Source organism: Sabethes cyaneus, chromosome 2 (genome assembly GCF_943734655.1).
Source record: "Sabethes cyaneus chromosome 2, idSabCyanKW18_F2, whole genome shotgun sequence".
NCBI lineage: Eukaryota > Metazoa > Arthropoda > Insecta > Diptera > Culicidae > Sabethes > Sabethes cyaneus.
The window spans coordinates 240,817,605-240,831,405 of NC_071354.1; the positions used below are offsets into that span (position 1 = coordinate 240,817,605).

General features: G+C 39.1%; 1 protein-coding gene across 1 annotated transcript in view; it reads left to right on the forward strand.

Moving 5' to 3' along the window:
• Positions 1–934: 934 nt before the first annotated feature.
• Positions 935–13,801, forward strand: part of LOC128733404 (CYFIP-related Rac1 interactor B) — a 94,516-nt gene continuing 81,649 nt past the window's right edge. The window contains exon 1 of the mRNA XM_053826969.1: positions 935–2,190. Within this exon, the coding sequence (XP_053682944.1) occupies positions 2,008–2,190 (183 nt within the window). The 5' untranslated portion in view covers positions 935–2,007. The remainder of the gene's footprint in view (positions 2,191–13,801) is intronic.

Below are 13,801 nucleotides of genomic sequence, written 5' to 3' on the forward strand. Positions count from 1 at the left end.
AATGCTTTTTCTTACCTTTATTATCCATTTTCATCATTCCCACTGTTGTTAATTCAATAAAATATTACATTTAAAGTCGAGTTCCATATAGGTGCCAGCAAGCATTTTGGGAATTGCACTTTTTTTGTAGTTCCAATAATCACAGCCAGGTAGCGAACGGTAGCTCTTAGTTTTGCTCGAATTCGCCTATTTCCAACACACTTTAAGGGCATTTTGAGTAGTTTCAACCTAACTTTAACTAAATCCGACCAATTTACAGGTAGAATCATTTAAGAGTGTATGACGGCGCCGCAGTGGAGACACCTACATTAGTTTCGAGTATGCGTGAAGCAGAATAGCGTTTTGTTAAAGAGTGCAAAAGACAGAAACATGTCGGAAATAATTTTCACGCAGTCAGGTACGGGCAGTTCTGTAAGTGGAAAAGAGGTCGTGCGGTGCCGTCATTGCGATTAGAATTCAAATAAGAATCAACCAAGGGTTGGACCAATTCAAGGGTTTTCCCACGAAATTTTGGCAACTTTTCTCACCTACAAAATGTGTGACTGAACAAGTGTGTTCAAAATCCAACTTTCAATGCAAAGAGCAATAAATGTGCAGTCCAGTGCGAAGAGCGCAATACCGTTCACCGTTAAAGTGGGTAAAGTTTTTATTTTAAAACGATTCAAACCCACGTGAAGTTGCTTCTAATTTCCAAAGTAATTTATATGCCGTCTTTTAACGACGACGGTTCGACGGATATATAATACCCCTCGTCGTTATACCCCTTCAGAAAATGACCGGTTCGCGTTGTTCGACTCCCGAAGGGCGAAATTTTTTTATTTGACACATGACGCACGAATCCGAACGAAAGAAACGAGAAAGAACCGAAAGAACAGAGCAAAAACGAAATCTCAAACAAAGAAAAAACGCCAGCCAGCATCAGCGAGACGATGTGTGTTGTTTACAACTGTTTTGTGTTGCGTTGCGTTGTAAAAATAGTAAGTGGTTCCGTCAAAGCTTAGAACTTTTTATGTATGTACCTGATTTGGTGATATTTTTTGTGAAAAACAGTAGTGCAGTGAAAAAATTTGTGAGTCAAACGGCTTGCATAAATTTGCATCCAGCATAAGCCGCGTGAGGCAAAACAAAATTTCCCCTCCAACGCGTGTCCAAGTGTGCGTGCTTGCGTACGTTATCACTAGTGCATTTTCTTTGCACGGTAGTATTGGAGAAGAGAGAGTAAAAGGAAAATCGGACGGAATCACCACTGTTGGCTGTTGGCTGCGGCCTGGTACACGACTAACCAAACAGTGTAGAGCGCACAGTTTGCTCACACGCCGTTCAGTTGTGTGGTGATGTTCGCGAAATAGAGTTGGTGTGCAAGTTTTTTCGTCTGGTGCCTACCTTCGGTGTGCCGTTTTCTTCCTACATACATACTGGGTTAGGGGGCTTTTTCGACTGGTTGGTGAATGACTGCTGTGGCCGATTAGTTGGCAGAATTTTCCGACGGAAACGCAGATGATCGCAGTGTGAAGCTGCAACGAATAGGCCCATCTGTCGAATTGACCTCCTGCTGGAATCGGGGAGAACTCGACGGATGAAAATCTGGGTGCGGTGTTAAAATATCTTTGAAAAGTGGCTGCAACGGCAGCAGCAGAACGACGGGGCGAAGAAACGAAGAAAAAAGAACGGATTACTTTGTTGGCTATGTGGGAGGTTTTCTACTGATTCTGACGAGCAAACCGTAGAGGTTTGAAATTTCGCGAGTGCTTTTCTATCAGCGACCGCGGAGCGGCCAAAAGCGAATTGCGATTAGTAACAAGCACAAAGAAGAAGCCAATGCGATAAGCAGTAAGTGATATCAGCCACGGAAGTAGAAGCACCCACAAATTGGATGGTAGTGAGCAGTAGCTAAAAGAAATATTTTGTGTTCAGAAAAATCAAGGGCAAAAATAGTAGCATCAACTGGTAGTGAATTAATTGCCAAAGAGGCCAGACAAACGAAAAAAAACCACAGGATTATTAGTCATGGGGAAATTACTCAGCCTGCTGGCACGAGACGAGTCGACCTGCTGCACACCGAAGACCTACGACGTGTTTCTAGACTTTGAGAATGCAGCCCCGACGGATTTAGAACGAGAAGTCTACGAAGAGGTCGATCACGTCCTGAAGCAGTCCGAGATTGTGCTAGACGAGATCCAGTGTTATAAGGTAGGTTCTTGCAAATGTATTTTAAGTACGTATAGCGTAAAAGGCCACAATTCTCATGAGACACTGTGGGGTGTGTTGGGATAGGATTTGCTAAAAAAGGAACACAGCAAGCAAGCAATCCCAATCCCATCTCCAGCCAAGCCAAGCAGCATCTCTTTTGTGAGTTTTGTGTCGATGAAATATGCTCAAGGACAAAATTATTGCAAAAGGACAGCAAGGGAGAGGGGGAACAGAGAAGAGGACGTTGAACTCCTGTCCCTCTCGGATTCCGTAGGAAGAAAGGAAACGAACACTCGAATACGAGCCCACTACGGGACAGGATCAATCGATTTCAGTGTGTCTGTGTGTATATGCTCTGCGTGGTACCAAATAGAGCGCAAAATACTGTGTGTAGTGTATAGTAAGATGATGATGATGCTGAGAGAGAAAGTCTGCGAAGTTTGAACGCAAAGGCTCTAATTTTGTTCGTCCTTTTGTTTGACTGGCATGTTTGGGCCTCCTCCTCCTCCTCCTCGGGCTCTTTAGATATGCTGCTGCAGCAGCCAGCCTCGTTATCAAGTCAAGTCAGTGGCAGAATGAACTGTACGTCGTCCGACACGACGGAGGTTACTCGGAGAATGGGTTAATCGAATTTGTGTCCTCTTTTGTCCTTGCGATGGGTGCAAAATTTTGTGCGACTGGTCAAATGATTGCAGTTTTCTCTGCTGATATGTTTGCGAAAGTGGTTTGAAATGAAAAGGCACAGTGGAAATTCTTATCTTGTGTCGAGAAATTCTTGTAGAATGGGAGAGATGTTTATTTGACTTGACTTTCAAATGCAATGCGATTAAGGCCCAAACAAAATGCTGCGTCAACGCATCCATTAGCGTCAATTTGACAGTAAACCCATGAGAAAACTGTCAGAATAACGCTGACGGACGCGTTGAAGCAGCATTCTGTTTGGCCCTTTACTCAGATCCAAGCAAGAAAAGCAACGTATCAAAACTTTCGTTAAAAACGATATCAATCAACGGAATAAAAGTGTTCGGGGAACGTTTCCCGACAGTCAGAAAGTTAGAGAATCGGGTGCAAATCGAAAGACGGAAGTTGCAAAGACGACAAAACGTGTGGCCAACGCTTTCAGGCGAAACAACAACCTCTCTATCCAAGCTGCTGTAAATACCCGTGTATCAAGTTAAAAACCTGTCGGACCGTCGACTTATATGAAGATTTTACTACCAATCGCAATGATAAACGATAAAAGATTCCCAAAACACGATCCCTGGACGACAAAATCTGTTTTAAAGCCGGCTTTAACCTCCTTCTTGGGTAAGTGTGTTATACGGCAACAGAAGGGGGAAATTGGCATACATTTTCAAGCATATGAAACTGTTGGAGGAGGCCAACTGTTCGCTGTTCGATAAAAATGCCCGGTTTGGCATGCTATCTATATCATCTGCTTAGAAGGCAACATTTTCATTGCCACCGAGCTCGTCAACCGGAAAGTTCATGTGAACTGGAAGAACGTTTACTGCCTGTCCTAAAACAACACGGTCGTTCCGTGTTGTTTTGGCCGGACTTGGCATCACTACTAGGAGTTTATAGTAACGAAATCGAGGTTGTGGAGGAGTTTGAGTATGATGATTTATTGGCAACTGCCAATAACGTCCTCGCCAAACAAATAATAAGGCGCATCATAGCACAAAATTGAGCTTTTCTATGGATTCAGAAATGCGTTTCGGTCAAACCAAATTTTACAGCGACGAGACCTACTTGCCCGTGTAGAACTTTGGTATTTTCAAACGACAATGGATAAGAAAAAGAACACGGAAAAGGCGTTTTAAATTTGATTTCTTTTTGGTCACATCATTAACACATTTTGACTACATTTCGATCACTTTTATGATCATTTTTGATCACTTTTCTATCACTAGTTGGTCGCATTTTTCGGCCACTTTAACGGGAAATCAGCAATCATTAACTTTTCGTCGGAGAGCCCAATTTCGGAAGCAGTTTTTGAGTCCAAAAGCGGGATTCTGTTTATAAAAATATAAATTCTGCATTTTTCTTGCCAATCTGAATACAGCAAATACATTTTCATGAACAGAATTTTTGTTTCAAACAAAAAAACTGCTTTTAAAATTGGCAGAATCGATGACGACTAATTTCACCTTAAACTTTTGTGCTATTTTTTTTGGTCTATATTTGTCAGGTACTTTTTCATTTCGACGTATCTGACAATAAGAGATTCTCTTCGTGTCTCCTCTCTTCCGCTTTTTACGGTCAAACTAAAGCATTGAAAAGAAAATTTTCAAAACATTTAGCTAGCCAGTGACTCCGGCAACCGATTCGTGCAAAGCTGATGCGCTAAACTGCATTAGTATAGCTGTGAAAAGCGGAAGAGAGGGGACACGAAGAGAATCTTTCATTGTCAGATACGTCGAAATGAAAAAGTACCAGAGATTTGGTATTTTTGTAATCTTTGTAGTCACATTTTGTTTTTGCTTACTGCTAGCTGCTTTTCGGTCTTTTTCGGTCACTTTTTAAGAAATCTGATGCTGACTTATTGAGCATCAATTAAGTCAATTATTGAGCATCAATACAGTCAATTTTTGGACAATTTGCACTTTTGGGCAAATTTTGGTAATTTTTTGACTACCTTTTGGTCTTTTGTGATTATTAAACATTTTTCTGACACTTTCTAATTTTCTTTGGTAATTTTTTATTACTTTTTGTTCATATTTTTATCATTTTTTACTCTCTTCGATGATTTTTTGGTTAATTTTTGATCACTTGAGTTTTGTGATCTTTTTATCTTGACTTTTTACGTCTTTTTGTGGTCACTTTTTGGTATCTTTTTGGTCTGCTTTGTCCCTTTTTAGTCGCGTTTCGATCACCTTTCAGACACCTCTCGTATTGATCACTTTGGTCACTTGATAATGACTTTCTGATTACCTGGTAAACATTTTACGTCACATTTGGAGAGTGTTCAGCCACATTTTTTACTTTTCGAGCATTTTTAGAACTTTTTTATTCACCTTTTAGTTTTTTGTTTCTTTAATATATCTTTTTGATCTTTTCGGGTCACGTTTTAGTTATTTCTTGGGGACTTTTTTACCAATTTTAGGTAACTTGTTGATTACATTTTTATCATGCCTCTTTTGATTACTCTTTTTGCTGTTTTTTGGTCACTTTTTAGTCATGTTTTGAATATTTGTTGGTCATTGCTTAGTCAGTTTTCAGACTTTTATGGTCTTTTTGGATTGATTTTTAATTTTATGTGTCTGTATTCTTGTGTTTTTGTCTACCCCTAGTCGCTTTTAATCACATTTTGACCTTTTCTATTTTTTGGTTACTTTTTGGCTAATTTTTGACCACTGCTTTTAGTTACATTCGGATCATTTTTCGGACTCTGTGGTCACTTCTTGCCTTTTTTATCTTCTTGATCATATTCTCACTTCACTTCACTTCTGGCCTCCTTGTTTCTTTCTTGATCATACTCTGATCCATATTTTGTCACTTTTTAATCATGTTTTTGGTCAGATTATCGATTATTTTGGTTACTTTTTACCACTTTCGATTGCTTTTTAGTCGCATTTTGGTAATTATTACCACTTTTTGTCATGTTTTGGTTTCTGTTTGTTCACTTTTTAGTTTATTTTTGGTCATTTTCAATAATTTTTTGATTATTTGTTAGCCATTTTGCTGTCATTTTTTAGACTTTTGTCTATTTTTGATATCATTTTGTATTTTTATGGTCACTTTTGGTCTCTTTTTGGTCACTTTACGTATTTTTGGTCTCCTTTTGATCGCAGTCCCAGTCAAACAAAATTCGCAACAGTGATGCATAGGCCAATTGTAGAGTTGATTATTATCTACAATATTGTTGAAGAAAGTATAGTTTTATCTTTTATTTTTATGGCGCTATGGGGCTGATACCCCGCTGGTAACCAAAAGAGCACTCTTTTTGCTACCAATGGCATTGCAGCTCTGTAACGCTATAAATACTAAAGATTAAACTATACTTTCTTCAATAATATTGTAGATAATAAGTAACTCTACACTTGTCCTATAAATCACTTTTTCGAATTCTGTTTGGCTGAGGCGCTGTAGTCAAGAGAGTAAAAAAGAAGTAAAAAGAGCAAATCAACCCTATCCTTGCGGATTCAATCGAGTGCTTCTTTGCAGATCTCGTTCGCTCCTTTCCTCAAGGTGTGTCCGATCCACTTCCATCTTTTGACTACTTCAGAATTTTTTTTTGTAGCTTTATGATTACTGTTGATTCAAGTTTTTGTAACTTTTTGTGTTTCATTGTGATCTCCTTTTGGTGTCTTTTTGGTCTGCTTTTAGTCACATTTTAATCACTTTTCGGTCACTTTAACTTACTTTTTGTTCACTTTTTGATTAGTTTTACTCACTTTTTTAAGTTTAAGTTTTTTTTATGTCTGTGATTTTCTTTGGTTTCTTTTGGTCACCTTTTCAACACTTAAGTCATTTTTGGATCACATGTTGGTCTGTTTGCAACCCTTTATTTTTAACTTATGTGGTCTTTTTTTCTATTTCTGATGATGATTTTGTGTCTCTCTGCAGTCTCTTTTTGATGTCTGTTTGGTATGCTTTTAGTCACGTGTAGTCTTGCCAGTTTTACTCATTTCTAAAACTGGTCACTGACTTGTACATTTTGATGTCACCATTTGATCATCTTGTCACGTTTTGGTTACTTATCGGTCTCTTGTTGGTCACTTTTTGAACATTTATTGTTTACTTTTTTACTTTTTTATATACGATTTGATAATTTTTGGACCACATTTTGACATGTTTTGATTAGTTTGTGGACACTTTTTGTTCTTTCTTTTTGATCTATTTTTGATCTCTTTTATCTCGCTTTGGTTACTTTGCTGGTAGTTTCTTCTTTCGGTCACTTTCAGTTCCCCTTTGGGCTGTTTTTGAACATCTCTTGAACATTTTATGATCAAATTTTGGTCACATTTTGATCCCTCTCCTTGGGTAATTTTTGACCATATTTTAATGATTTTTTGTGCCTTTTCAGTTATTAGCTTCTTTTTGTCATTTTAGTCCTTTACTTTTCTATCACCTGTGTGTCAGTTTCCAGCTACTTATTTAAAACTTTTTTGTAGGTCTCTTTGTGATCTTTTTATGATTACTTTTTAGTCACATTTTGACCTCCAGTCACTCCAGTTGGCCACTTTTAGTTACTTTTGGACAGTTTAGGTCACCTTTTGATCACTTGTTGAACTTAGTCACTTTTTGGTCACAATTTAATAACTTTTCAGTCATGTTTCGGTTATTTTTTGACCATTTTTTGGTCACTTTTTAACCATTCTACAGTTTTGTTTTATTTTTATGTCACTATTTGGTGTTTTTAATTTGATTTGATTTGATTTTGGTCACTTCTCCTTTTGGTCGCTTTGACTTACATTTTGGTCACCCTTTAATCATTACTTTTTGGTCTTTTCAGTCACTTTTCAATCATTTTTAAATATATTTTGGTCACTTTTTATCACGCTGGTCATTTTTAGATCACTTTTTGGTTGGTTTCTATCATGCTTGACATGTTTTTGAGCATGACATAAGAATAGTTCTCCATCTTATACAAGACGTACAACGTGCAAGAGGGTTATACCATTAGAAAGTGGCCTATAGCCATGTACCGAGCTGGCTGACAACAGCTTCCATGGAAGGTCGAGCACACAAAGGCTAAGGTATCATTCTTAACCTTTATGTTTCCGCCATCAAAAATCTGGTTTTATCTCCATTGATTTTTGTTCGATCTTTGTATAACTGGTCTTAAATAACCATTTTAGACTTAAATAACCATTTTATTTTAGTCTTTGTATAACCATTTTAGATTAGTCTTTATTAAAGAAAAATGTATTGACAAAATGTTGTTCCATTTTTTCCGGAGATATTCCGGATCGCAGTGAGATCCACGTCATAGTTAGTACACGAAATGGAAATAGTATCAGCTCAACTGATTGCGCGTCGATTCTACCAGATTTTATATCCTTTTGACCATGCTTCTAGAAAAATTGAAAAGAACTTGTTCTGGTTCCCGGTAGTACGGTCCATAGATGTCCCAGGGTATGCAACCAGCCACTTAAGCTATTACCTGTATGACGTGAAAAATAATCCCACTGCGATGTGGAATATCTCCGGAAAAACAAAAACAAAATTTTAACAAAGCTCATCGACGCTCACATGGAGCATTTAAAATCATTGATCTACTGGAAAACTTCAATCTCTTATAATGCAGAAAAAATCAAGAACCGAGAAGCCTCTGTTCGTCAGAATTGCAGGTGTTTCCACCCATCAGTACACACCCTGATTATTGTAGGTTCCACTTGGATGAGTTGGTGAGGTGTAGAAAATGTGTAACCACCCAGTGGATTAATTACATATCACGGTACTACATCAACCGGAAGGATTGCAAAACAGCGATGAACTCCGTTAGCAACACGAAACAATGTTTCCCTTTTTTTTATTTTTGCACCCGAGTGAGCATAGCCCGATCTTACCAGAACCAGGAAAAAGCTGAATTATTGGCTTAAGGCTTAAGGGTCGATTGAGCGATGTCAAAATTGAAATTTTACACTGAAGATTAAATCAAAGCTTGTGACACTTGACATCGGCTTACGGTCTAATCCCTCCACCTTTCAAAGTTGGTAAAGCGTGGAACAGTAAATAGGTGCACATCATAAAGAGGTGACAATCGGTGAACCGGTTCTATTGGAAGTGAGGTCTGGTGCTTCCGCCACCTATCGTCTACGTACAGTACATTTACGTATGGCTTCCGTCTGAACTGTCTATTTCTCTCTGTCGTCTGTCGTCAGTACCACGAACGTCGTACATCGTTAGGTGTTAAACGAAGTAATCGGATTTATTAGCATTGACGCGACAATTTTGTTCAACAATTGCTAAAGTGCCCGATAAAAGGCACCGTTTTGTTCGGGTTTGCAGGCTGTCGGTTCGCTGCAATGAAAAATTCTTTCACTAAGTACCTAATCGTTTTTTGCTGCTGGTAGTGCCGGAATCAAAGTTGACGAAAGAACGTCATTCACTTTGTGGGGGAATAAGATGTTATAATAATTTGTTTTGACTGATACCCCTTAGGTACAGATTATTTCAAAGAAAAATGCCAGTAAAAATGTTACTCTTGAAACCGGCTTAAATTGCACCTCGTCTATCGATAAACAAAGCTGAAGAACACTGAACAGCCAATTCCCCCCAGTCTACTGATAGCCTACCGAACATCAAACACGTCACGGAAGGCGGGATGAAGATGAACGTATGTGCTCATATCGGTTCACAATTGGCTCTCAAGGAAGGATATCAAAGGCAATTTATTCCAATTAACCGAAGCATCGTCGTGTGTGCATCGAGTGCTGGCGGCGGCGGCAGTGAAGAGTGCTTTTTGAGACGGTGTCGTCGTGTGTTTGTGTACACGGCACGGCCGAAAGTGTCGAATAGATACTATCTTTGATTAGGGGGGCGAATAATGGCCAAATATGAAAATATTGACTTTGCATTTTGGTTGTCGTCTGCGCCCTACCCCCCTTTCGGGGGACAGGATAAAACTAATTAGCTAGCTGGTAATGCTAAAAATATCTACGATCTAGCTATTTCGGACGCAGTTGAACTATCACACCGTTAATGTCAAGAGCCACACAGTCGAAAGCTTACGCGCTCGGTTCGGTCGATTGTTTTATCGAAGGGCACGCAAATAGCGGATGTTCGGCGGGCGGCTCAACGAGCCGTGATCGGAACACCGACCGTGCCTTTTGTTCGGTTCACAAATGGTGCGCGCGATAGATTTTAATCAACTTCCGCTCTTCCACCACCACCACCACGCACGCACGCACGAAGTAGTCTATTTGTTTTGCTTTGGGCTTTTTTAGCTACGTATTGTTCAACACCACAATCAATATATATCTCGGCATTTGTTCGTTCTGGCTTTAACTAAAGTACAGAACAAAAACATCAATGAGCTCGAATGAAAGGTTTGTTAACTTTTACCAGAAGGGCAGGTTATTGTTAGCAAATGGTGTTGAGTTTTTAAATCCGCACGATCAATACTTGTTCCACCAAAATTTTGTTCACGGGTATAATTTATGAACTTTTGAACAAAAACGATATTTAGAAAAAACTCGGGGTCATTAATTTTCCCAAGGAATGCTTTTTTCGATCATCGCTTATTTAAAAAATTTGCTCAATAACTTTGCATACCATTTTTTATTGCTTTCAAATGTTCTACAAAGTTATTTAGTATGCTAAAATACACATTTTCTCTGAAGACTGTTTTTCACGAAGATGCATACTTAATCTATACCTATAAAGAAGGATTTCTGTCTGTCTGTCTGTCTGTCTGTCTGTCTGTCTGTCTGTCTGTCTGTCTGTCTGTCTGTCCGTATGTTCCTTATAGAATCGAAAACTACTGAACCAATCGGCATGAAAATATGCATGTAGAGGTTTTTTGGGGCCAGGAAAGGTTTTAGTGATGGTTAGAAACCCCTCCCCCCACTAAGAGGGGGGGCTCCCATACAAATGAAACACAAATTTCTGCATAACTCGACAACTAATCAAGCAAATAGAACAAAATTTGGCATGTGGGTGTTTTCGGTGACAAGAATTTATTCTATGGTAAAATGAGACCCCTCACCTCTTTATAAGGGGAATTATAACTCTTCTCCTCTTAAAAAGGGGGGGGCTTCCATACAAATTTCCTCATAACTCGAGAACTAATCAAGCAAATGGAACCAAATTTGGCATGTGAAGGTTTTCGAGGGCAAGAATACTTTCTATAGTAAATTAGGACCCCTCCCCACTTTAAGAGGGGGGGGCTCCTGTACCAAAGAAACACAATTTTCCTCATAACTCGAGAAGTAATTAAGCGAATGGAACCAAATTTGGCATGTGGGTGTTTTTGGAGACAAAATTTTTTTCTATGATGAATTGGGACCCCTCCCCGTTTTAGGAGGGGGGGATCCTATACACATGAAATACAAATTTCCTCATAACTGAAGAACTAATCAAGCAAATGGAACAAAATTTGGCATGTGAAAGTTTTCGAGGGCAAGAATATTTTCTATGGTAAATAAGGACCCCTCCCCACTTTAAGAGGGGGGCTCCTATACAAACGAAATACAAATTTCCTCATAACTCGAGAACTAATCAAGCAAATGGAACAAAATTTGGCACGTGGGTGTTTTTGGAGACAAAATTTTTTTCTATGATGAATTGGGACCCCTCCCCACTTTAGAAAGGGGGGCTCCTATATAAATGAAATGCAAATTTCCTCATAATTCGAGAACTAATCAAGCAAATGGAACCATATTTGGCATGTGGGTGTTTTTTGGAGGCAACCATTTTTTTTATGATGAATTAGGACCCCTTACCTTTTTAAGAGGGGGGGCTCTCATACAAACGAAATACAAATTTCCTCATAACTCTGGAACTAATCAAGCAAATGGAACCAAATTTATCATGTGGGTGTTTTTGTAGGCAAGAATATTTTCTATGGATTTCCCCACTTTAAGAGGGGGGGGGGCTCCTATACAAATGAAAAACAAATTTCCTCATAACTCGAGAACTAATCAAGCAAATGGAACCAAATTTGACATGTAAATGGTTTTGGACGCAAGATTTTTTTCTATGGTGAATTGAGACCCCTCTCCTCTTTAGAAAGCGAGTTATGGCCAATCTCCTCTTTAAGAGGGTGGGCTTCCCTACAAATGAAATGCAAATTTCCTCTTATCTCGAGAACTAATCAATCAAATGGAACCAAATTTGGCATGTGGGAGTTTTAGATGGCAGAAATTTTTTCTATGATGAATTACGACCCCTTCCCCTTTTAAGAGGGGAGCTCCCATACAAATGAAATTCAAATTTCCTTATAACTTGAGAACTAATCAAGCAAATGGAACCAAATTTGGCATGTGGGAGATTTTGGAGTCTTGAATTTATTTTACGATAGTTAGAGACCTCTCACCCCTGTGGTAGGGGGATATGGACTCTCATACAAATAAAACAGAAATTTTTGCGAAACTCAAAAACTAATCGAACTCGAGAAATTCGAGACTCTTCCATAAAACATTAGTCAATACAAGACCACAAAAACTATCTATAGTAACACTAGATCATTCAGGACGAGACGGTCGCGAATGTGGCCGGTGACCCGCCGTCGGAAGCGCCGCCCACTGGGGGGCTTGCAAAATCCGAGATTGTGACAAAGATCATCCGAGATTCATGATTTATGTACAACACAGGTTAATTTGTGGTAATACGAAGTTTGTCGGGTCAGCTAGTCTATACCTATAAAAAAGGATTTCTGTCTGTCTGTCTGTCTATCTGTCCCTATGTTCCTTATACAATCGAAAACTACTGAACCGATCGGCGTGAAAATTTGCATATAGGGGTTTTTATGGCAAGGGAAGGTTCTTATGGTGGCTGGAGAAACCTTCCCCCACTAAGAGGGGGGGCTCCCATACAAATGAAATATGTACCAATTTCCTCATAACTAGAGAACTAATCAACCAAATGGACCCATATTTGGCATGTGAGGGGTTTGGAGGCAGGAGTTTTTTTATTATGGTTTTAGCCGCCTCACCCCTGTGGTAGGGGGATAAGGACTCTCATACAAATAAACAGACTGTTCGAAAACAGACACTGAGGAAGCCTGCAAGTCGTAGGCGAAATACGTATCTGTCGTGAATAAAATATACATACAGTATACCCCCGCTAATCCGACGACTCGATAGTCCGGATCTCGCTAATCCGGAAAATTCCGAATTAAAACGTATTGTACTTGACTTCTTTCAGTCGAACACTACCTTCGTTTGGCGTCTCCGTTAAAGTCAGAATGGCACTCTTTCTAACTAAATGGAAATGGTACATGATGCTGCTTCTAACTACGTTCACTTTTGCCATGGCTATAATATTTTCATTGCTATTCTCAATAGACTGATGTGCTTGCGCTTATTTCGACACTAACTAAGAATTTTAAAGTATTTTGTTGACGAAATTGAGTATTACCGAGTATAAAACATAGGGTAACCAACGTATTTTGGACCCCATCAGCAGCTGTACATAATTTGGACACTTCCATTTGATTTTGCTGTAAGTGTCCAAATTATGTATAGCTGCTGATGGGGTCTAAAATACGTTGGTTACCCTAGTTATTGCGTACTTACGACAAATATTTTCAAAAATTTCCGGAGTTGTTTACGTATGGATGTAAACAAAACCACATTTCAAACTCACGCTGACGTCAGTTTGACTGTCGGATTATCGAGTCAAAATTCGCTATTCCGGCTATAAATTTGTCAGATTAGCGGGGCGGTACTGTAGTAGAATTAAATAGGATAAGTTTTTTCTTTTTTAATTTTAGGATACAAATAAAACAGAAATTTTTGCGTAACTCAAAAACTAATCTAACTCGAGAAATTTTGGACTCTTTCATAAAACATTATTCAATAACAAGACCAACAGAAACTATCAATAGTAACATTATATGATTCAGGGCGAGACGGACACAGGCCGCGAGTATTGCCGGCGACCTGCCGTCGGAAGCGCCGGCCATCGCGGGGGGGGGGGGGGGGCAGCCCCCGTAGAGATC